Here is a 22855-nt window from a genome sequence, read left to right on the forward strand (position 1 = left end):
GATGATGCAATCATTGCCAGAGGCTCAGCAATCTCTTCCCTTACCTCCCACAATAGCCTGGGGTACATCCCATCCGGTCCCAGTGACTTATACAACTTGATGCTTTCCAAAAGCTCCTGCACATCCTCTTTCTTAATAGCTACATGCTCAAGCTTTTCAGTCCACTGTAAGTCATCCCTACAATTGCCAAGATCCTTTTCCGTAGTGAATACTGAAGCAAAGTACTCATTAAGTACCTCTGCTATCTCATCTGGTTCCATACACACTTTTCCACTGTCACACTTGATTGGTCCTATTCTCTCATGTCTTATCCTCTTGCTCTTCAATATCTTCTTTGATATTAGTCACCAGCTTCCTCTCATAATTCATCTTTTCATTCCAAATGACCTTCTTAGTTTCCTTCTTCGTTTTTAAAAGCTCCCCAATCCTCTATCCTCCCACTAGCTCTGGCTTCCTTGTATGTCCTTTCTTTTGCTTTTACTTTGGCTCTGACTTCACATGTCAGCCACGATAGTGTCCTTCTTCCCTTTGAAAATATAGCCATAGGTACACATAATCTAGTCTGTTATTTCACTGCTCTCTGAGGGAACTGTTGAACGTTTCTAAATTACAGCAGTGCCTACATAAGTCTTCTTCGGCTGTCCATTGATTTTCGATGTTGACTGAGGCCTGGGCAAGGTTGTATGGAAGACCGGCAGCATGCTGCAAGTCTCCCCTCTCCACACTACCGATGTTGTCCAAGTGAAGGGCACTAGAACCCATACAGCTTGGCACCGGTGTCATCCCAGAGCAATGTGTGGTTAAATGCCTTGCTCAAGGACACACGCTGCCTCAGCCAAGGCTCGAACTAGCAACCTTCAGATCACTAGACTGACACCTTAACCACTTGGCCATGCACCACACACCCACGTAAGTACACTAACTAGAAAACAATTTGAAACCCTTACAAGTCATAGAAAGAGATAAATCTATGTCTCAGGTGACTAAACAGAAAGTGACCTCTAGAATTATCCACTTCATTAACTGTGTGGCACTTTGATCAACTTAGCAATGACAAGTTTCAAGAAAATTTATAGCACTTACTGTTTTTGATATTGGCTTTCACACTTAACATTCATTCCCTCCAAATGGAATCACTCAGGTGGGATATGGTTTGATGGAAACCAACAGTCCTTCACAGGAACATATGTTCTCCCATAAGCGTTATTGAAAAAGGCTGAGAAACTGCATCATAAATACAAGAGATTCTGCAGATGCTGGAAAAACAGAGTAACACACATAAAAAGCTGGAGAACTCAGCCAGTTCTGATATAGGGTCACAAACTGAAAAGTCAATTGCTTATTCCTCTTCACGGATGGCTATTGAGAAACATCTTTGTCACCATGTTTCCCCACCAAAATCATGATGGACAACTGCGATACCTCCACTTTGAAACAAGCACAAATCAAATCCAGCAGATCAGTTTGTAGGAGTGCTCTGGAGAAAGTCCCAAATTGTCTTCCTGCTTATAATTCAAAGTGTGTACATCATAAATTGTGGATTGCTGAACAAAAGCAACAGGACATATGTCCATCTTGTGGTAATGAAATTCAACAATCTTCTTGTTTAAGAATAAATCAATGTGCAATTTTTTAATGTATAAAAGAATCTTTATTCCTAATCATTATAAAGGTATAATACATTTATGTGAACTTTGTACTTGGAAGTACTGTACAAGAAACTGCATCTATATTACAACTTACAAGTATATGTTCATGTTAGTGTCTTGCAGCATGTAAATTCTGATTGGTGGATGGGATTCCTGCACAACAGGTCACCTCCTGTTATAGAATGCAAATGAAAAATTGCAGCATTCAAGCTGTACCAGATTTCATAACATTCCAATTTTTCTACCTCGTCAATATATGATACTCAAGGGCAAACTTTGGTCAGAGACTTCTGTATTATATGCAGTATTTTTTTTTAGCAGCAACACCAATACTTACAAAATGTAAAACTCTGCAGAAAGCCTATGCCACATTAAAAAGGTAAAATGGAACTCTGGGGAAAGGAGCATAAAATAAAACTGTCCTTGCACCAAATCCATGCAGACTCATTTATGCCGCGTGTTTTAACTTGTATCCACACGAGTTGCTCAAAAGATAGTGTAGGCTTGAGAGTTAAAACATCCACAGTAGACAGGTCCCAAGGAACTGATTCTTATTCATCATTGTCTGCAAAACAAATAACATGATGGATTTGATTTTTGATGCAAAATGCAGTAAGTCAGTCATCAAAACATTCCCCCATCATTCCCCTACATAATGTTAAAAATTAACATTAGCAAAGCAAACACAAATTACATGACAGATTATGGATGCTGAAGCACCAGTTTGAGTGTGGGTGGAAATGTCCCCTTTCTCCAGTCTTTCATTGGTTCTGGATATACTGCCCAAGACATCACATCTGGAGTGCTGAACACAGCACTGTTCTCTCTAAGCTGTGCAGGTGCATGGCCATGCAGTAACTGAGATGCTCCCTGGCACGTAGCCTTTGTTGCCACGTAGCTGGAACTTCCTTTTATATGACACTAATATAATTCAGAAATTATGTTACTACAATTTTGAGAAGATGGTAATATAATTGTGAAATCTATGTTAAAATAATCGAAATACTCAGCAATTATGTTAGTGAAGATAATCCATAAATTTTCTAATCAACATACAATAACCTTTGAAACACTTTAGAGCTTCAATGTATTTACATTGTCAGTGTTTCAAGTTACAACGCTGTTATAAATTGTAACAAGAAACACAAAATGAAAGTCGGTAGCTGTTGTCAATAAACTGCCAGCCCACTGAATGCCGACATCATCTAGTCAAAACATTTTACTTTTGCCATTTTGCCTGTCGGTTGTTTTGATTGCCTGACATCATCTACATGTGCTGTGAGTGGTGGTTTGTGATTGCTTGATGTGCATATTAAAAAAAAACACATTTAAAGGACAGCACACTTTTCAGGGCGTGTAAAAATTTCCTGCTCAGAGCGATGGTTGGTCTGTAGATTAGAGGGAATATTGTTGCTAACTCAGAAATGTTACACAGAAACAGCATTAAACCTCACTGTTTACACAAACTCAGTCATCAAGACTCCCATTATCTTGGCCATGCTCTCTTCTCACTGCTGCCAGCATGGAGGTGGTACAGGAGCCACACAACCAGGATCAGGAACATTCAGGCTCCTGAACCAGCTTACTCTGAACTGATTGCACAGAAAGTTCACACCATCTTAAAGTATATTCCCCAGGCAGTTTATCTGATCAACCATTCTAGTTATCCCCACCCCCTTCTATCTGTTACTGCAGTCTCTGTACTACATTGTCAAGGACTTTAAAGGTGTCTATCTGCCTTTTTTTTGTATTTGGACAGTTTGTTTTCTTTTGTACATTGCTTAGTTGTCAGTGTTTGTGTGTAGTCTTTCACTGATTCTATTGTATTTATTTGTTCTACTGTGAATGCCGGCAAGAAAATGGTGACATAGAATATTCGAAAATAAATTTACTCTACATTTTCCCGTGGCTCTCAGTGGTTACAATGCTTTTCGCTCTTGAGCAACACACAAAATGCTGGAGGAACTCAGCAGGTCAAGTAGCATCTATGGATGGAATGTACAGGCAATATTTTAGATTGAGACCCATTATCAGGATTGGAAAGATAGAGGGGGGATAGCTAGTATTAAAAAAAATGAGGGGGGGGGGAGGTATGGAATAATGGCTGTCAGGTGAGGAAGAAGCTCATATCAAAGGATTCAGCTTTGATTCCTGTAATTAAGAAGTTTTCAAGTTTTTCTTTATATTTTGATTGTAACTGCATGTTAAAACATGAGGTAGATTGGAGAAGAAAGTCACATACTCCTTGGAAAAGGGTTTTAAGTGCTGGTTGAGATCATGGAGTATTGAAATGAGCTGTGTAGATTAAGGAGAAGTAATAATAAAAGATTGCATAGGATTCTAGTGAAACAGGATGATGAAAGATCAGGGAAAATATATTAAGCTTACTCGGCATTGAATAGTGAATTGGAGCACTTCATAATTAATTTCTCTATATTCAAAGATAATTAAGGTATCAACAAAATTGACATGGAGCAACACAGAGACACTGGAGGAACTCAACGGGTCAGGCAGCATCTATGAAGGAACATGGACTGTTGATGTTTTGGATGACAAGACCCTTTTGGACATTGTTAAATTGGAATGTTGCAAGTTTGACTCATTGATTTATTAGCTGAGAGCAGGGGCGGAAGGCGGGGGAGCTGCGTGGCCCTGGTCACAGTGAGGATTGGGCCTCAAGCCACGGTGTCGCCTGTTTATAGCTGCCAGCAGAGAGGTGTCGAAGCCAGTGTGCTCCATATATTTTGTGTGATTCAATTTTACTCATATTCTATATGTGCTTGTTATCTTGTATGTGAGAACTAGGCCTCAAGCCACGGTGTTGCCTGAGAGAGACAATGGAGCCAGTGCGCTCCACTGGGGATGGTGTGGCGCACGTCCAGGCTGGAGTTGGTGTGGCCCACTCCAGTGTTCAATCGGCTAAATACAAGCTCTATTGCTGAGGATGTTCTACGAGTCTGTGGTGGCCAGTGCAATCATGTTTGCTGTTGTGTGCTGGGGCAGCAGGCTGAGGGTAGCAGACACCAGCAGAATCAACAAACTCATTCGTAAGGCCAGTGATGTTGTGGGGATGGAACTGGACTCTCTCACAGTGGTGTCTGAAAAGAGGATGCTGTCCAAGTTGCATGCCATCTTGGACAATGTCTCCCATCCACTACATAATGTACTAGTTGGGCACAGGAGCACATTCAGCCAGAGACTCATTCCACCAAGATGCAACACAGAGCGTCATAGGAAGTCATTTCTGCCTGTGGCCATCAAACTTTACAACTCCTCCTTTGGAGGGTCAGACACCCTGAGCCAATAGGCTGGTCCTGGACTTATTTCCTGGCATCCTTTACATATTACTATTTAACTATTTATGGTTTTATTACTATTTATTATTTATGGAGTAACTGTAAGGAAAATCTAATTTCCCCCAGGATCAATAAAGTATGACTATGACTATGACTATTGTGGTTGATTGTAGACTTATGGAGCGAGTTTTAGGCTCTTTTATTGTGCAACTGCGATGCCATTTGTGCTTGCTGTCTTGTGTGTGCTTTGCTGTGTGTGTGACTATTGTACTATGTTTTGCATCTTGACCCCACAGTAATGCTGTTTTGTTTGGCTGTGTTCATGAGTATTCCTACGTGGTTGAATGACAATTAAACTTGAGTTGAATTGAATCTGTACTAGAAAGGAAGATGGGAGATAGCTGGTATAGCAAGTTGGAGGGAAAGGGTGGATGGAGCAAGAACTCGGTGTTGATGGATGGATCAATGTGAGAGGGGGCAACTGGGTGAGGGAAGGGCAAGAATGATTTTAAATGTTCAGCACAACCTAGTGGGCCAAAGGGCCTGTACTGTGCTATATTGTTCTAAAATAGCAGATGAAGGAGGGAGGAGAGTGGGAATGATGTCAGAGGCTGGGTGGGATGTGATGGGTGGAAGTGCCAAAGGGCTGAAAAGGATGGAACCTAACAGGACAGGACAGTGGAACATGGAATAAGGTGGGAGGGGAACCTGTTGGAACAGTGTGGATGTTGGGCCAATGGAGAGGGGAAGAGATAAGGCGATAGGGGCCAGATGGATCAGGTGGAAGAGGAAAGGGTAGAAGCGACAGAAGTGGTTACCACAAGTTAGGGAATTTGATGTTCACACCATTAGGTTAAAACCTAACAAGGCAGAATATGAAGTGCTGTTCCTCTAATCCGTGTCCATTTTCCACTTGCTTTTTGATTTGTGTTAACTTCGTTGATTCTGATCAATATTTGAAACTAACATTGAATTCTTGCATGCCAATAAAATGATCAGCACTTGAAATGATCTACTATCATCATGAGCTCAAGTTAAACACTTATTAGATTAATTATTGTTTAAATTCAAAGATAACATTATTGTACCAACTCCTCATTGGGATTAGTAACAAGGGCAAACAATAACAGAATGCTGGATATAGTATGCCAGTTAGAAAAGTGCAGTGAAGGCAGTCAGTAAGGTGCTAGGCCATAAGAAGGCAGATTGAGGCCAAGAGTCCATCTGTTGTACTAATGTGTAAGCACAAGAAAGTCTGCAAATGCTGGAAATCCAAAGCAACACACACAAAATGCCGGAGGAACTCAGCAGGTCAGGCAGCACCTATGGAAATGAACAAACAGTCGACATTTCAGGCCAAGACCTTTCTTCAGGACCCTTCTTGAACACAGTGTAATCAACTTTATCTCTCTTCTTACAACAGTCCCATCAACCCTCACAATGTACAAACAAAAACCTCAATCAGCCTGTGATGAAATTAATTAAACTGAGGTCCAGTAAAGACAGACAGATATGTACATCCAACATTCTACACTTGCAGTGAAGCAAATAGAAGTACTTGTGAGACTGAAAAGGAAAGCTACACCACTCAAGTAAAATATTAGTTTTAACACTTCAGCTGATTTAGTTCCCAAACAGTAAGCTTCGGGTTATGCAAGTGTTCCACATTAAAAAAGGGAAAAGGAAACAGTTAAGCTTTTGCATTTTGGTGGAAACCAGCCATTTGGAAATGATATACTTAATATTTTAAAAACACTGCTCCCCTAGGAGCAACAGGAGAGAAAATATTTCAGGGGAAAAAGTGGATTCAGTTACTTTTCCAGCTCGAAAATGGCACTGCAGCAAAAACAATGTCTGAAACCAGCAAATGTAGAACAGATCTGCTGCCTGAAAGTGAGATACTGTATTCCTTCTTTTAGTTGCTGGGACATTTCAGGTGGGTTCAGTGCCTGATATCAATTTAAGCTCTTAACTAATTTTAAACAACTACTTTTGCCCATATAATTTATATAGAATTCACAGCACAGAAATTAGTTTCAACTGGCCTATATTCTATATGGGACACAAAAGATTCTGCAGTTGCTGGGGCATTGATTTCTCCAACTTCCGGTTACCACTCCCCTCTATTTTCCTTGTTTTCTAGCCCACCACCTTGTTTTTCTCTCATTCTGATGGCCCTCTCATTCTTTCATGTCCCCTCCCCTGCCCATCACCTCCCACAGGTTTCCTACTTTTCAACGATTCCCTGGCTCCTTCCTTTTGTTCCATGGTCCACTTTCCTCTCCTATCAGATTCCTTCATTAGCCCCTCCATCTATCATCTCTCAGCTTCTCATATCATTCCCTTTCAGACACCCTCCCCTTAACCAGATTGACCTATTCACTGCTTGTGTTCTTCCCCTTTACTCTTTATTCTAGCTTCTCCCCACTTCCTTCCAATCCTGAAAGCCTTAGCCCAAAACATTGACTGTTCAATTCCCTCTATAAATGCCTCCCGACCTGCCAAGTTTCTCCAGCATTTTGTGTGTCCCTCCTATGTTCTGTATGAACCATCTCCTGAACTACTTCATCTAAATTCTTAGTAATACATGTTTCTATTCCTCATTCCTTCCTAATTACTTTAGCCCCAAATGGTCTTCTTGGGCCAACAGTCCCCACCATCGGTGGCACATTCAAGATGCAGTGCCTTACAAAGGCAGAATGCATCAATGAAGACCTTCACCATCCGGGATGTGTCCTCTTCTCATTACCGACTTCAGAAAGGTACAGAGACCCAACTCAATGATTAAGGAACACCTTCTTCCCCTCTGTAACCAAATTTCTGAATGGTCCATGAACACTACCTTATTATTCCTGTAATTTTTATATCTCTGCACGTACTGCTGCTGCAAAACAAGAACTTCACATTAAAGAAGTCAGTGATAATGAACCCGACTCTGAGGCTGCCTCAAATTTGGCAAGTTCCACAGAGTTACTGAGACAGAATACTACAGCACAGAAACAGTCCACTGGCCAATCGAGTTTGTGACAAACTATTATTCTGCTTAGTCCTGTTGACCTGCAGCTGAATCATAGCTCTCCATACCCCTTATCCAAACTTCTCTTAAATATTGAAATCAAAGATGCATCTACCACTTCTGCTGGCTGCTTGTTCCCCTCTCTCACCATCCTCTGAGGAAAGTTCCACCTCAGATACACCTTAAACATTTCACCTTTCACCCTTAACCTATGACCTCTAGTTCTAGTCTCACCCAACCTCAGTGGAAAAAGCTTGCTTGTTTTTACCCTATTTACACCCCTCATCCACTTTGAAAAGTAATCTTATTTATTTACAATACAAAACTGGAGTATTACATACAGTTCTGGTCTGGTTGGGAAGGATGAGGGAGAGGGTGCAGAAGAGGTTTACCAGGATGCTGCCTGGATTACAGGGCATCTGCTATAGCGAAAAGTTGGACAAACTTGGGTTGTTTTCTCTGGAGTGGCAGAGGCTGAGGGGAGATCTGATAGAGGTCTATAAGATTATGAGAGGCATATATAGAGTAGACAGACAGCATCTTTTTTGCCAGCGTTGAAATGTCTAAGTTGAGAGGGGGTATTTTTAAAGGAGATGTGAGAGGCAAGGATTTTTTCCCCCAAACAGAGAATGGTGGATGCCTGGAATGCAATGCCTGGGGTGGTGGTAGAGGCAGATACATCAGGAACTTTTAAGAAACATTCAGACAGGCACATAAGTGTGAGGAAAATAGAAGGATATGGACATTGTGTGGTCAGAAGGGATGAGTTTAGCAGGACATTTAATTACTAATTTATTTGGTTCAAAACAATACTGTGGGCCTAAGGGCCAGTTGCTGTTCTACGTTCTATGTAAAAACTCCACCGACCACAAACTAAGAGATAACACATATTTGGCAGTTAACAAATATGCAACTTCCAAAAGATATTCAGCACTCAAAGGAATTAATCTGCGTCCTTTCATTTCAATGATATACACCGATGTGCTTTGTGCTTTGAGTGCTTTTATGACTGCAGTTAAGTGCTGCTGTAACTCGTTTGAATGACATCCCTTGCAGTGAAACTGATAACGTGCGAGCAAATCATATCCTTGAATCTCCATGGCCTTTTCTGGGGTACAGCCAATCCCGGAACATTTGGGGCATTCCCAGTGGAGTTTCTCCAAGGGCTTTTATTCACGAAGCACAACGGTGGGGGTAGACAAGCAGCTGGGTTTGAGAAAACGAAAAATGCAAGAGGTTTGTAGCTGCCAGACGTGCAGAGATATTGCAGAGTTTGCCAATTTAGCAATGAGATGAAGTGAGTGAAAAGCCTTTTATGAAAAGGCAGTGATTGAAACTGCAGGAGCTGAGATTGTGCTTTTCTTCCCAAGACATGAAGTACAGAAAAAATCCATTAATTTACTGCAGCCACTCTGTGCACCAATAGCACATCTTAGCAGGGTGGTAGTGGGGGTGGCTCGCTTCAGTCGCTATTAATCAGAATTTGAAAGCCATTAACAAGTACATAGAAGATAACGTGGAGAGATTAGAGGTCACCAGCAATCTGAATGGGAGGCTCCCTTGCTTATTTTGAGCATTTCAAAGAGAAGTCTTGGTTGCCAAGAGACCATTTTCATCAACTGCACAAGCTAGAGGTTAGGCAATTTGTTCTGATTCCTGGAAATGGAGGCGTTTAACAATTGGCTTACAGTAGAAATGAAAAACAGAATGGGAGCAAGAACAGAGATGTCAAGAAAGTTTTCTACTGTGGTGGGGTGGGATAGTAAAGATCCATTAAGATAGTGAAGAAATCAGAATGACAAAGGAGTGGGATCAAATGGCATGAAAGTGGAACAAAATTACATAATTAACTTAAAACATTTAAAAATCAGCATGCATTTTTAAAACCAAACAATGTACTTATCATGTCTGAAGCAGCAATGGAGAAGTGGGATTTAGAAAAATCACATTCTAGTTAAACTTGTATAGTTTATGTAACTGTATATGAGATTTAGTTGGGTATTTATTGTCAGTATTGTAAACCTAAATGGATATAAATTTAGTTTAAATTGGAAATATCTTGCTTATCAGCCTTTCCAAACATGCACAAAGTATACCAGTCTTTGCAGATGCAGTGTGTAGGGAAGGTATCTACTACATAGTATTAGAACCCAGTGAAGATTTTAAGGAGCAATCCAAATGCAAAGACAGAAGAGCTTTCCACTGTATGTTTTTCCACACACCCAAAGATTGTAAATATCTCTAATTTTCAGATGCAAGAATCAGTAAATTTATTGTTTTATTGTTCATGAATGGAGCGCAAAAGAAAACTAATGTAAAAGGATGATTACAAATGCTTATAATTACTCTGTATTTAAAAGAGAAAGTTACTGTCTCAATAAAGACACAGGAACCCCAGGGCAACGTGCTTGTGGTACATATCCAGCACAACATCATTCTGAAAATAGTATTAAATATTTAAAGAATTGCCTGTAAGGGTTACATGTTGAGTTAGATATAAATTGCTCTCATCTCTAGAAAGTTACATTGAAAATTAGCTTCTTGTAAAACAGAAACAAAGAGAGACTTGCCTTCTTGATAGGCTCCATCTGCCATGACAAGGTGCAGGATTTTCGAATACAAGTGCTCAAACTGAGGACCCAGAATGACTTGGACTATAGGAGTGCCTAGGTCAATGTTTTCATCTTCATCTTCATGTATTGCCTGCTCCAAACAAAATGATTTATTTAAATAGTTTATCCCACACACAACAGATACAGAAAGCAATTTAAATAGCCGTTATTGGTGGCAAGGCAAATGATGCACTTGCATAAGAGTACTGTTTATCAATGGCTTCATTGGTTGAGGTGACATGCTCCAAGAGCCAGGAAGATCCTTTGCTGATTACCAATAGATACATATATATTCACAACCCAAACATTGCAGATTCAAGATTGTTTAACGTCATTTCCAGTGCACGTGTACAGCAGAGTGAAATAATTATTACTCCAGATCTGATGCATCTGACGAGATAGAGAAAACAATGATTTAATAAAACAGAATAAATATAAATACATAAGATAGCTTTTATACAGGTCCACAATCCCTTATCTGAAATCCTCGGGGGGCCAGTTGCATTTCGGAATTCAGGATTTTTCGGATTTCAGACGTATGCTCAAGTCCCTTATTTAACTTGGCTCAGTGCAGTGGACCTTAGGACCCGGCGGCGCACCAAACCTATGCACATCCTCTCTAGATCATCTCTAGATTACTTAATACCTAATACAATGTAAATGCTATGTCAATAATTGCTATACTGTATTGTTTAGGGAATAATGACAAGAAAAAATTTTATTTCCAACAAAATCATTCAATAAAACATAAAAATATACAGCTTCAAACGAACCAAATCAAACACATGGTAAATGACTTATTGGAATAAATGTAGAACGTCACTGTCACTATAAAACTTCAGTAACTTGTCTTTCTGTTGATTTAAATCATATACAGTGGTAGTTCCGACTACTTTCTTCAGTAAGATGCTGCACAGACACACCACGATCAAGCTTCTGTAATAACTCCACTTTCTGCGTTATTGATAATGATAGATGCTTCCTTCTCTTTTTCTCATTGTTACCCACAGGGGTATCTGCAGCTCTTTTTGACATTTTCACAGTGAAATTAAACACAAAGTCAACAGTGAACACAAAACATCAGTGAACAGCAAATGCACGTGTAACCAGTACGAGCGCTGAGCCACAACTGACATCTGGCGGCCTCTGCTAGTGCTGCCACATCACACCTGACTGACGTCAGCTGTTGGCGAAATAAAATTCGGTTTTCGGAGCTTTTTGAATTTCAGAATTTCGGATAAAGGAATGTGCACCTGTACATAGATTGATTGCTTGTCCATGAAGTGACACTTAGTACAGAAATATCTGTACATGAGATGACTGACAAGAAATGATAAAGTAGTGGTGGTGGGGGGGTGTGAAGGGGAGGGTTAGTAGGTGGAGGATCAGCCTTACCACCTGGGGAAAGTTACTGGTTTTGAATCTGGTAGTCCTGGCGTGGATCTTTGGAGTACCATCAGCAGCTTCAAAAGTGGACTAACAGATGCACAATAAATGCAGTTCACAGGAATGAATATAAACATAAAAATTCACTTCACATGTTATGATAATTCTCACATTTTAAGAACTGAACAGCTGTGATGTTGAGAGATGTTGACTCTGTTAAGGGTATTTCATTTTGTCCATTTAGAAATGTGAATTTTACCAACTTCAATCAGAATTGTGGGCATGCTATGTTGGTGTCAGATTGTGTGATGACACTTGTGGGCTGCCTCCATCATATTGTTAGGTTGTGTTGGTTGATAACCCAAATGATGCATTTCACTGTATGTTTCGATGTACTTGTGATAAATAAATTAATCCAAACCTAAATTAAGGCAACTTGCCAATCAACAACTAAAATATCCCTAGAATGTTTAACATTTGAATGAAAAGCAGATATTTAATGTGCCATTCTCTACACATTAGGCTGTTTACAAAGGCACACTTTTAAATCAAGACCACACGGAGCATATCCAAAGACACTTGTATTGGATGTTCATTAGTGAATAGAATTTTCAGACAAATGTCTATTCAGAACAGAGATGAGGAGGAATTTCTTTAGACAGGGGGTGGCGAATCTGTGAACTTCATTGCTCAAACAGACGTGGGGCCAAGTCATTGGGTACAAAGTTGATAGGTTATTGATTAGAAAAGGTGTCAACGGTTATGAGAAGACAGGAGAATGAGATTGAGGGGAAAAATATATCAGCCATGATGGAATGGCAGAGCAGACTCAATGGGCTGAATGGTCTAATTCTGCTCCAAAGTCTTATGGACTAAATATATATAAATTTGAAGAAATGAATGACAGTATCATAAACTGGAACAGTATAGGCCAGTCATTTCTTTGCATTTGAGACAGGGTTCACAATGTAAATGTTAAAGTAAATACCTAATGCATTGTTCAAATAACATTATTAGGCTTGAGGGAGAAAAAGCCATTTGCAACTGGATGAGATACTGCAAGTACAGTTTCTTCTCCTTTTACTTAACTCCTTTGACAGTTCTCAGTATGGTTGAGGTTGCTTTATCCTTAATCAAATATATTGCACTGGCTTCTAATGGGTATGCCACCTGTTGTGTATGTGGCTGGGTTACACAACAAAGCTATAAATAAAAACACTGGAGACGGGAGCTAAGTTAACAGGGTTATTTACTGACTGAAGCCGAACTGAACACACACGTACAGATCAATACGTGCCTAATAGCGCATGCAATGACGTGTCCCTACAACATGAAGTAGTCCCATATTATACAGTAGCTACACAGTACACTCCTCCCTTTTTGATAGTGCATCAACTTTTTTTAACTGGGGCTCTACGCTAAACAAATATGTTTACCCTTAACATACAAACGCCTACTAATTGTTTACTTAGTAATTTAATAATATCAAATTATAACAAGCCTTTTTTTTTACTTTTGGTCTAAGATCCATTTATAACTCAAGTCTCTGGGGGAGACTCTGCCCACTGTGCCATACTTCTCTAGATGATGTACCAGCAGTAACAGAAGAAATAAGTGAAGCTGTAGCAAAATTAGTCATATTTCGCAAGTGGTGTGACGCATTTTTCGTAGCTTTAGTTTCCATAGTCTGCTTCAAAGATGACTTGCCACCAACTAAAGAAGTGGTTGGTGATCTGCTGTCTCTGCTAGTTACTCAAAAGTCGGGGCAATCCAATGACTCACAGGAAGAACAGTACTTTACCAGTAATCTTTCACCGTTTGATGAAGCAGTTGATCAAAATCCTGTTGTTCGTTCCATTGTTCTTAAACTGTTGTTAAAGTACAGTTTTGCTGACATTAAGGATTACGTGCAGGATTATCTGTCTGGCTCAAGAGGGAGAATTCCTCAGATGCACATTCGACACAAGTGTGAAAATACAATAGAAACCTTACAGTTTGTTGCCAGAATTCACCTCTGTTTTGACGCTGTTTCCCAACTTCTTTGTGCAAAGCAAGACACATCAGCTGAGGATTCAAAATATGTACGTGCAAAAGAAACTTCCCTGCAAAGGATTAAGTGTATGATTCTCAATGGAGGGAATGATTAGTTCAAGATTTACCTTGTGCGAAAGCTGTTCTGTTTGAATGGAATTGATTTTGTCCAAGAGCTTATTTTAAGGGATGACCAATTTTCATGGATCTTTCCCAAGGAAATTGTTCAGGAGAAGATGGAGATGCTGGTCTTTTCGGAGATTTAAGCTTATTGAGAGTTCACAGATCTTCCATTATCTGTTCATCTGTTAACAAGTAATTTAACTGTGCAGGTACAGGTTTTCGTCTTTTGTCTGTAATTGGAGCAGGGTCATTAGGTCTCCTCCTTAGTTTCCTAGTCATTATTGGCTTTACCTCCATAGAATCTCCTGTGAGTTCCATTGTTAGCCTCTCATTCTCAATAATCTTTTTCTTTTCTTCTAACTCAATCTTTTTATCTTCAAATTCCTTCACTGCTGCTTTCTTCTCTTTAATATAATTCCTTTCCACTTGTTCTGTCTCCAGTTGCAGAAAAAACTCTGTATTTCGTATTCTTTCCTTATATTGTTGATCTAGTTTCTTCATCCTTTTCTGATCCTCCTGCAAAATGCCTTCCTGTAACTGCTGTAGCTGTCTTTTGAGAGATGTCAATTTCTCCTGGTACATCTGCTCTTTTACTTCCAGGTAGTCTTCATCATCCTGCTTATTGGCAATATCTGTCTCCCTGTCAATGCTGTCTAGCTCCTCCTCGTCATTGTAATAGTCGACAATGGGTGAGAGGAGAGCTGCGGACATCTTCCCTGCCAAGCTGCCCTCTTTTGTTGATACATCTAGTGCCTTGATGGTTTGCCAATCCAACTGAATTTTCCTGAGCCACTCACGTCCCAGCAACGGTGGTCCTCCATTTTTCAGTTCATAGAGCTTCATCTGCTGTGTTTTGTCTCCGTAGGTCACTGTCACTTTAATTTTGCCTTTGGGATGCACCTTCTGTCCTGTGTAAGTTTTTAGTAGTTTTGTTCGTTTCAGAGGTTATGTGCGAAAATAGTCATTTGTAGTCATGTACAGAGATCACTGTTAAAGCTGAGCCTGTGTCCAACTCCATTTTCAATCTCACCTCCGCCACTTGTGGAGTGATCCATTACTCTTCGATCATCTGTCGCTTTCATGCTGTGAAGTTGCAGACAAGACAATTCACTTTCATTGGATTTGTTTTCATCAGAATTGCCCTCTTTCATTTTGTGTACCTTGTTGTATTTTCCTTCCTGGGGTTTCTTGTTTCTCTGTATTTTGACCTTTTCCTGCTGTTTACTAGCTTTGCATACTCTGCCAATGTGGCCCTGTTTGCCACAGTTTCCGCATTCTTTGCCTTTAAACCAACAGTCATCAGGGTCATGGGACCTGTTCCCACAACAGTAACATTTCTTTTCTTCATTTCTGTTCAGTGACGTTTTATTTGTGGCATATTCCAGAGATTTTTGTTGTATCTCGGAAGCACCTCGTGCGGCTGTTTCCGTTGGTATTGCAATGTTCAGCGCCTTCTCTAATGTAAGGTCTTTTTCACCCAGAAGCTTCTTCTGTGTGGTTTCACAGTACATGCCACACACTAACCTGTCCCTCAATGCGTCCGATAGACCAGCTCCAAATCGACAATGTTCTGATATTTTGCGCAATTCAGCACAAAATTCAGATATGCTTTCATTTTTGGTCTGATTCTGATTGTGAAATTTAACTCTTTCAGCAATGACCAGCGGTTTGGGATTTAAGTGCTGTTGGAGAGTGTCTACTATTTGCTTGAACGCTTTGTCAGCTGGCTTTTCAGGGGTTAACAAGCTCCGTAGCAGGCAGTATGTTTTTGTTCCCATGATATTAAGTAAGACACTGGCTTTCTTTTCATCATTAACATCGTTAGCCTCACAATATAACTCCACTCTTTCAATGTAAAGATCCTGGCAAGCTATTTTGAAGGGATTCACCCAAGATTCAGCGTGCAGGACTACGTAACATCATGGCAGCGAGTAGAGAAGGGTATTGTGACTGGCTGCACTATATCAGTAGTCCTCTTCGTCGTGGCCATGAATCTACTTATAGAGGCTGGGGAAAGAGAGACCAGAGGGCCAAAGACAAGCACTAATATCAGACAGCCGCCAAGCAGAGGATTTATGGATGACCTTACAATTACAACCACAACACACATCCAGGCCAGATGGGTACTCCAGGCAATGGACGAGACAGCCACATGGGCGCAAATGAAATTTAAACCTGCCAAATCAAGGTGTTTGGTGATAAAGGAAGGCCAACTTACCCAGAAGTTCACCTTGAAGATCCAGGATGAAGAAATCCCGTCTATCATAGGAAACCTCATCAAGTGCCTAGGGAAATGGTATGATGACAGCCTGAAGGATGTCAACAACAACAGATGCCTGGAGCAACAAAGAACAGAAAGGCTGGTTTACCAGGAAAGTTTAAGGCATGGATTTTCCAACATGGGCTCCTACTCAGACTAGTGTGGCCGATGATGCTGTATGACATCGCCCTGTCAAGGATCAAGGGCATGGAGAAGAAGATAAACCGGTATCTGAGAAGGTGGTTTGGAGTACCGCAGTGCTTCTCTTCAACAGGGCTATACAGCAAGTCAGCAAAGCTCCGGTTGCCCCTCTCCTCAGTTGTAGAGGAATTTAAGGTAGGGAAAGCATGCCTCATCATGACCCTCAAAGACTCCAAGGATGACAAGGTCAGTGAAGCAGGAGTCAAGATACAGACAGGGAGCAAATGGAAGGCGGCAGAGGCGGTAGAGGAAGCAGAGTTGCGAATTCACCACAGAGACGTTGTCGGAATAGTGTGTAAGGGCAGACAAGGCCTAGGATGCGAGTCAACAATCAGGTTGTTGGGAGGCCAACCCCAAGGACAGACGGCACTTGGTCCAGCAGGAGATAAGGAAGAAAGAGGAGGCGGCTAGATATGTGTGAACAGTGGAGATGGGGAGTCAAGGGACCTGGACAAAGTGGGAAACAGAACAGAGAGTGTTGAGATGGGATGACATATGGAAATATACATCTTTCCAACTCCAGTTCTTACTGAGGGCTGTGTACAATGTACTACCAACTCCAACAAACCTGCGGAACTGGGGAATAACAGAAGACCCAACGTGACATCTGTGTCAGAAACCAGCCAACCTAGAGCATATTCTTTCTTCATGCCAGGTTGCCCTTTCCCAGGGACGGTACAGGTGGAGATACGACCAGGTTTTGAGAGCACTTGCCCACACTTTGGAGACAGAGAGGGAAAAGGACCACAAAAACCAAACTTCATCAGGACTGGGAGACGAAGGTCCATCTTGAAAAAAAGCTGGTGTTCCCACCAATAGTAGAGACCACACTTCGACCAGACGTTCTACTATTGTCAGACAGTGCAAAGAAGCTCGTGGTGATAGAGCTAACAGTACCATGGGAGACCCGATGCCAAGAGACTCACGAGAGGAAGCTTGCGAGGTACAAAGTTCTGGTGGTGGACTGCAGACGGCAAGGCTGGCAGACGTAGAATTTCCCTGTTGAAGTGGGGGCAAGAGGATTTCCCGCCACGTCATGCTGGAAGATGATGGCAGCCTTAGGGATACAAGGGAGAACCAGGAAGAGAGCCATTAACACCATGGCCCAAGCAGCAGAGACAGCTTTGGCTGCGAAGGGACGATAGTAGTTGGATGTCTGACCGTCGGGGGTAGAAGACTGATCACCTTCTGCTGTCCCACCATCCTGAGGTTGTTCAAGGTTAGGAGATGAAACGCCTGAAGACGGATGGACTCGACGGTCCAGCAGCAGCTGTTTAAGGTAATAAAGCCCCGTTCTCCCCCTTTCCTTGACTCACGTGACCTTTTTGCTGGCGTCACGAACGCACTTCATCTAGATGTGTGTGTGTCACTCCTTTTTATCTCCCTTCTGGGGCAGGCAGACCCTCAGCCCTGGGGTTCAATGCCAGTTGTGGTCTCGCCTGAACGTGCTGCAGCTCCGACTGTGTCTCTTGGTCTCCTGATGTTCCCGACCCCGGCTGTACTCCTGCTTCCTTTCAGACTCGCGGCCTCACTCTGCCTTGGTTCGTACCTTGCGCTCTTCTTCTGAGTGTCGTTATCAATTAAAACATGGCTTTCCAGTACGATGTAGGTTCATTAACCTCGTCACCAATTTGTTGTGTATGTGGCTGGGTTACACAACAAAGCTATAAATAAAAACGCTGGAGATGGGAACTAAGTTAACAGGGTTCTTTACTGACTGAAACCGAACTGAACACACATGGACAGATCAATACGTGCCTAGTAGCGCATGCAACGATGTGTACCTACAATATAAAGTAGTCCCATATTATACAGTAGCTATACAGTACACCACCAAAATGCAAAAATTCAAGAATATGTAGCCTTCAAGTGCCTAGAACAAAACAGTGCTCCTGGTGAAGTGAACCAGAAACTGAGAGCTCACCCAAGTTAAGAGATGGAATAATATGTACATAATCTGATACCAAAGTGACTCCCCAGACATTAGCCAATCAAATTAAGAAGCAATTTATGTGCCGTATTTATCCAAGGAATTTGGTCCCTTACACTTTACACAACTATTTTCTACTTCTAGTTGAAACAATTTTGGAGGGGTACATGGATAGAAAAGTTTTAGGGGATACGACTGGCATTATGATTGATTGGATGGGTTGGGATGAAGAGCCTGTTTCTATGCTGTATGACTTTGAGACTATGAAATTAAAAGAAGCTGAGATGAATTTAAAATGATAGGGCAGCATCAGAAACTGATGCTGACAACTAGCAAACGTTTCTGTTTTGAACTACATGTTGGCATAACAAAATACATTGATAATGACCAACGCATACATATAACATAAGTGAGCTTAACTTGCTCTGAAGATTCTAATGTCCAATTTGCGTGTTAAGCCTTGAGATACTCCAAAACATTTCCTTTGGAGCAAATTCAAATCTTGGCTCCTTCCACTTGAAAATTAACTGAAACAAGATGCATCACACCTACAGAACTACTGAAAGAATTTAACACATCATTAAATATCCCTCAAATCTATCTTTAACATCTTCATTCATCCAGTTGGAAACAGGAGCAAGAGCAGAACTTTCAGTCTGTGAGATTGCTCCAATTATCCAGCAGATTTAGTGAATTGTGTCGTAACTCCACCTAACCCAAAAGACCTTCACACATAAAAATGTGACAGCATTATTTTTCCTCAGTGAGGAAGAGGTGGGGGGGGGGAAATGTTGGTAGGGGATGAGGAAGGAGCAGGGTGAATTCCAGATTTCTACTACTGCACATGCCAAGAACAACTTCCTGATTTCATCCCTGAGGCACCCAGTGGGTCAGGCAGCACCTGTAGGAGAGAAAGGAATTGTCCACATTTTTGGTCAAGACTGCTCATATAAAAGAGAAAAGGGAGGTTGATAGGTGAGCTGACTGAGGAAGCACGAAAGATTATTGGGCGGATAGAGTTAGGTGGGAGAGGGGATGGGTAGAGCTGGGAGACAAGAGGGAGATGAGCGTTGACTAGAATTAGACAATGGGGAGGGGAAGGAAAAACATCAGCTAAAGCCATTTTTAAGGGCAGTAGGATGAAGGTAGAGATTGAGGCAGGATGGTGAAGAACAAAGGCTACCAGCACTGGAATTTGATGTATAGTAGGAAGTAAGAGGAGAAATTAATGGAGAAATGGGCAGATGGGAAAGTTTGGGGGATTCAGTGAACAGAACCAGGAGGGATTGGGGGGGGGGGAGGAGGAAATGGATGATGGGGCGATGCTGAAAGGAGATATGGGAGAGGGAACAAAATAGGGAAGATGGGAAATGGCAAGTGGCGTGGCAGAGAATGTACTTTTTGTAGCAGTTGGTTGAATCCTAACTTGCCCAGAACATACTGGTGGAATTCTACACTGCCATCATAGAAAGCATCCTCACATCAACCATTACTGTCTGGTTTGGTGCAGAATCCTCTCAGAGTATAGATAAACTACAGCGAACTAACAGGTCAGGTGAAAAGGTCATTGGCTGCAGTCTACCTTTACTGTAGGACTTGTACGTGTCCAGGACAAAGAAACGGGCAGGAGAAATCATTGCGGACACTACCCATCCAGCCTTTCCAAAACTGCCTTTTCCAAAAGCTGGAATATGCTGTAGGGTTGTTAAAAGAAAAGGTTCACAACATCTGACTAAGTTTCTACACTCAGGCAATTAATCTGATCAACCATTCTAGTTACCTCCCACTCCCCTCTATCTATTTATTACTTCAGTCACTGCACTGTAAACACTTCAAACCACTTCTTACAATGTTGTTTACATTGTAAATATATGATGGTATTTATTCACATTTTATTCCATGTCTGTACTTCAACCTCAAAGTTTTTTTTATACAATTCTTTCTTATAATTGTTGAATGCTGTTGTTTTTTGTTACATATGGTACTAACACACCACTGCAAATCCCTCATATTTGGATATGGTGAATAAAATTGATTCTTGATAAGAACGAGAGCAGGTATAGGATATCTGAAACTAGAAAATTCAATGTTCACGCCATCGGGTTGTAGAAACCCAGATGGAATACGAAGTGCTGTTAGTCTAGTTTGCCCTGGTCATGGAGAAGGCTGAGGATGGATGGCTCACTGTGGGAATGGGATGGGGAATTGAAATGACATGCAACCGGGAGCTCAGGGTGGTCACTGGATGGAGAAGAGATGTTCTGCAAAATGATCACCTAGTCTGCATCTGATCTCATGCAGAGGAAGCCACATCAGGAACAACAAATACAGTAGTCAAGATTGGAGGTGGTACAGGTGAATTTTGTCAGTATTGTGTGTTAGGAAACCCTACCGGGGTGGTGGTAGAGGCAGATACCTTAGGGGCATTTAAGAAACTCTTAGATAGGCACAAAGATGATAGAAAAATGGAGGGCTACGTAGGAGGGAAGTACTAGATTGATTTTAGAGTTGGTTACATGGCTGGCACAACATTGTGGGCCAAAGGGCCTGAACTGTGTTGTTATGTTCCATATCTTTGTTTCAAGGTTGAAGTTCCTTCTTTTTTCCCCATAGTCTGTCAGAGATAACTTTTCAGCTCAAACCCATGCCTTAACCTTCCACACAAAGGAAGGTTAAGAAGATTGAGAAGAGATTTGATCAAGGTATACAAAATTATGAGTATAGAGAAGGTAAATGCAGGCTTTTTCCACTGAGGTTGAGTTGAACTACAACTAAAGGCCATGGGTTAAGAGTGAAAGGTGAAAAGTTTAAGAGGAACAAGAAGGGAAACTTCTTCACTCAGTGGATCGTGAGTATGGAATGAGCTGCCAGCATAAGTGTTCCATGCGAGCTTGGTTTCAATATTTAAGACAAGTTTGGTAGGTACATGGATAGTAAGGATATGGATGGCTATGGTCTGGGTGTAGATCGAAGGGACTAGACAGTTTAAGTGGTTTGGCATGGACTAGATGGGCCGAAGAGCCTGATTCTGTGCTGAAATTATCTATGACTATACGAAGCAATACATGACTAATCTGTGCGCCTCTTCTGAAAATATAACACTTCTAGGCCCTGTTTTAACATATGAAAATTATAGATAAAGTCAACATTTTAACAATTTGTATTGGGTCATATCATGGTCGCAACACATGAGAACACACGTTTGTCCCACTCCTTTCAAGGAGGAGGTGATACAGCATCCGTGCAGGACCACCAGAATTTAAAAAACAGATACTTTCCCCAAGCTGTAAGGCTGATCCACCCCTCCATATCCACTACTATTTCATCTCCTGTGAGTCACCTTGACAACACTCCTGTGCCTAGCATCACTTTATGGATATACAGTACATTGAATCTATGTATATAATCTATTTTATATATTGATATTTATTGTGGCTTTTTAATTATTGGGTTGTTTCTCTCATTGTGCTTTTTTGTGCTGAAGTAACAATAACTTCATTCTCCTTTTCAGTCCTGTATTGGAAATGACATTAAACAATCTTGAACTGAATCCCAAAATCCATCAACCTTTGCAGCCTGTAAAGGCAAACTTCAACAAGAAATCCATACCTTAAGATTAGCAGATCACCCAAGAAAATAAAGTTTCACCCTAATACCTCAGTTTCCCCATTCATTGGAATTTAAACTTAAACAATAAACTGAACTAATAACACAATGGCAGATTTATTTCTCTCCCCGTCTTTGAACTTGAATCAGTGAAAAATTCTATCAGATTTTGACAGTCAGAATTTTTACTCCAAGGACAGCCAGTATAGACATTAAAAGTGCACATTATGGAGATTATCATTTATGGAATTATTTTCGTGAATGCACAAACTCTCAAGCCCGAGCTACATCTCAGCTTTGTTGCAGCAAGCCATTCTGTACCTTAACAGAATATTGAGAATTAACAACCTTAACTTTGTTGTAAGCTTCAATGAAGTTTTCAAAGCCCATTTCTTGCTCCAGAGTCATTCGCAGTTCTTCCAGTCGGCTGAAAACGCTGTCAAACTCTGCACTTTCACCCGCAATGTCTTCTTCACTGTCATCTGCACAAATTGCAAAAGCAGAGAGCTTGAGGCAACAGTCACAAAACTCAGCACGTCATCCACCTGCATAAACACATTCAGATCAGTGTTCTTCCTGCAGCTTTAAAAGTAACTTAATTACAGCAGACAGCTTAATTTCATGGGGATTATTTTACAAACCATTGCAAATTTCATTCATTAGTACTTTGGCAATTTCTGCTGTCAGTAGGCATACAGCTGTTAATGTCACGGTACCTGTAGTGAAGGATGTGTTAGATTGGAAG

General features: G+C 41.1%; 1 protein-coding gene across 5 annotated transcripts in view; it reads right to left on the reverse strand.

Moving 5' to 3' along the window:
* Positions 1–1660: 1660 nt before the first annotated feature.
* nek1 (NIMA-related kinase 1) overlaps positions 1661–22855 on the reverse strand; it is a 148880-nt gene continuing 127685 nt past the window's right edge. For all 5 annotated transcript variants that reach the window (XM_072257636.1, XM_072257633.1, XM_072257634.1 and 2 more), the window contains 3 exons: positions 22459–22592; positions 10532–10664; positions 1661–2214 (listed from right to left, as the gene is read on the reverse strand). In XM_072257636.1, coding sequence (XP_072113737.1) covers positions 2201–2214; positions 10532–10664; positions 22459–22592 — 281 coding nt within the window. In that variant the 3' untranslated portion in view covers positions 1661–2200. The remainder of the gene's footprint in view (positions 2215–10531; positions 10665–22458; positions 22593–22855) is intronic.

The sequence above is a fragment of the Mobula birostris genome, chromosome 5 (assembly GCF_030028105.1).
Source record: "Mobula birostris isolate sMobBir1 chromosome 5, sMobBir1.hap1, whole genome shotgun sequence".
In the NCBI taxonomy this organism is placed as follows: Eukaryota; Metazoa; Chordata; class Chondrichthyes; order Myliobatiformes; family Myliobatidae; genus Mobula; species Mobula birostris.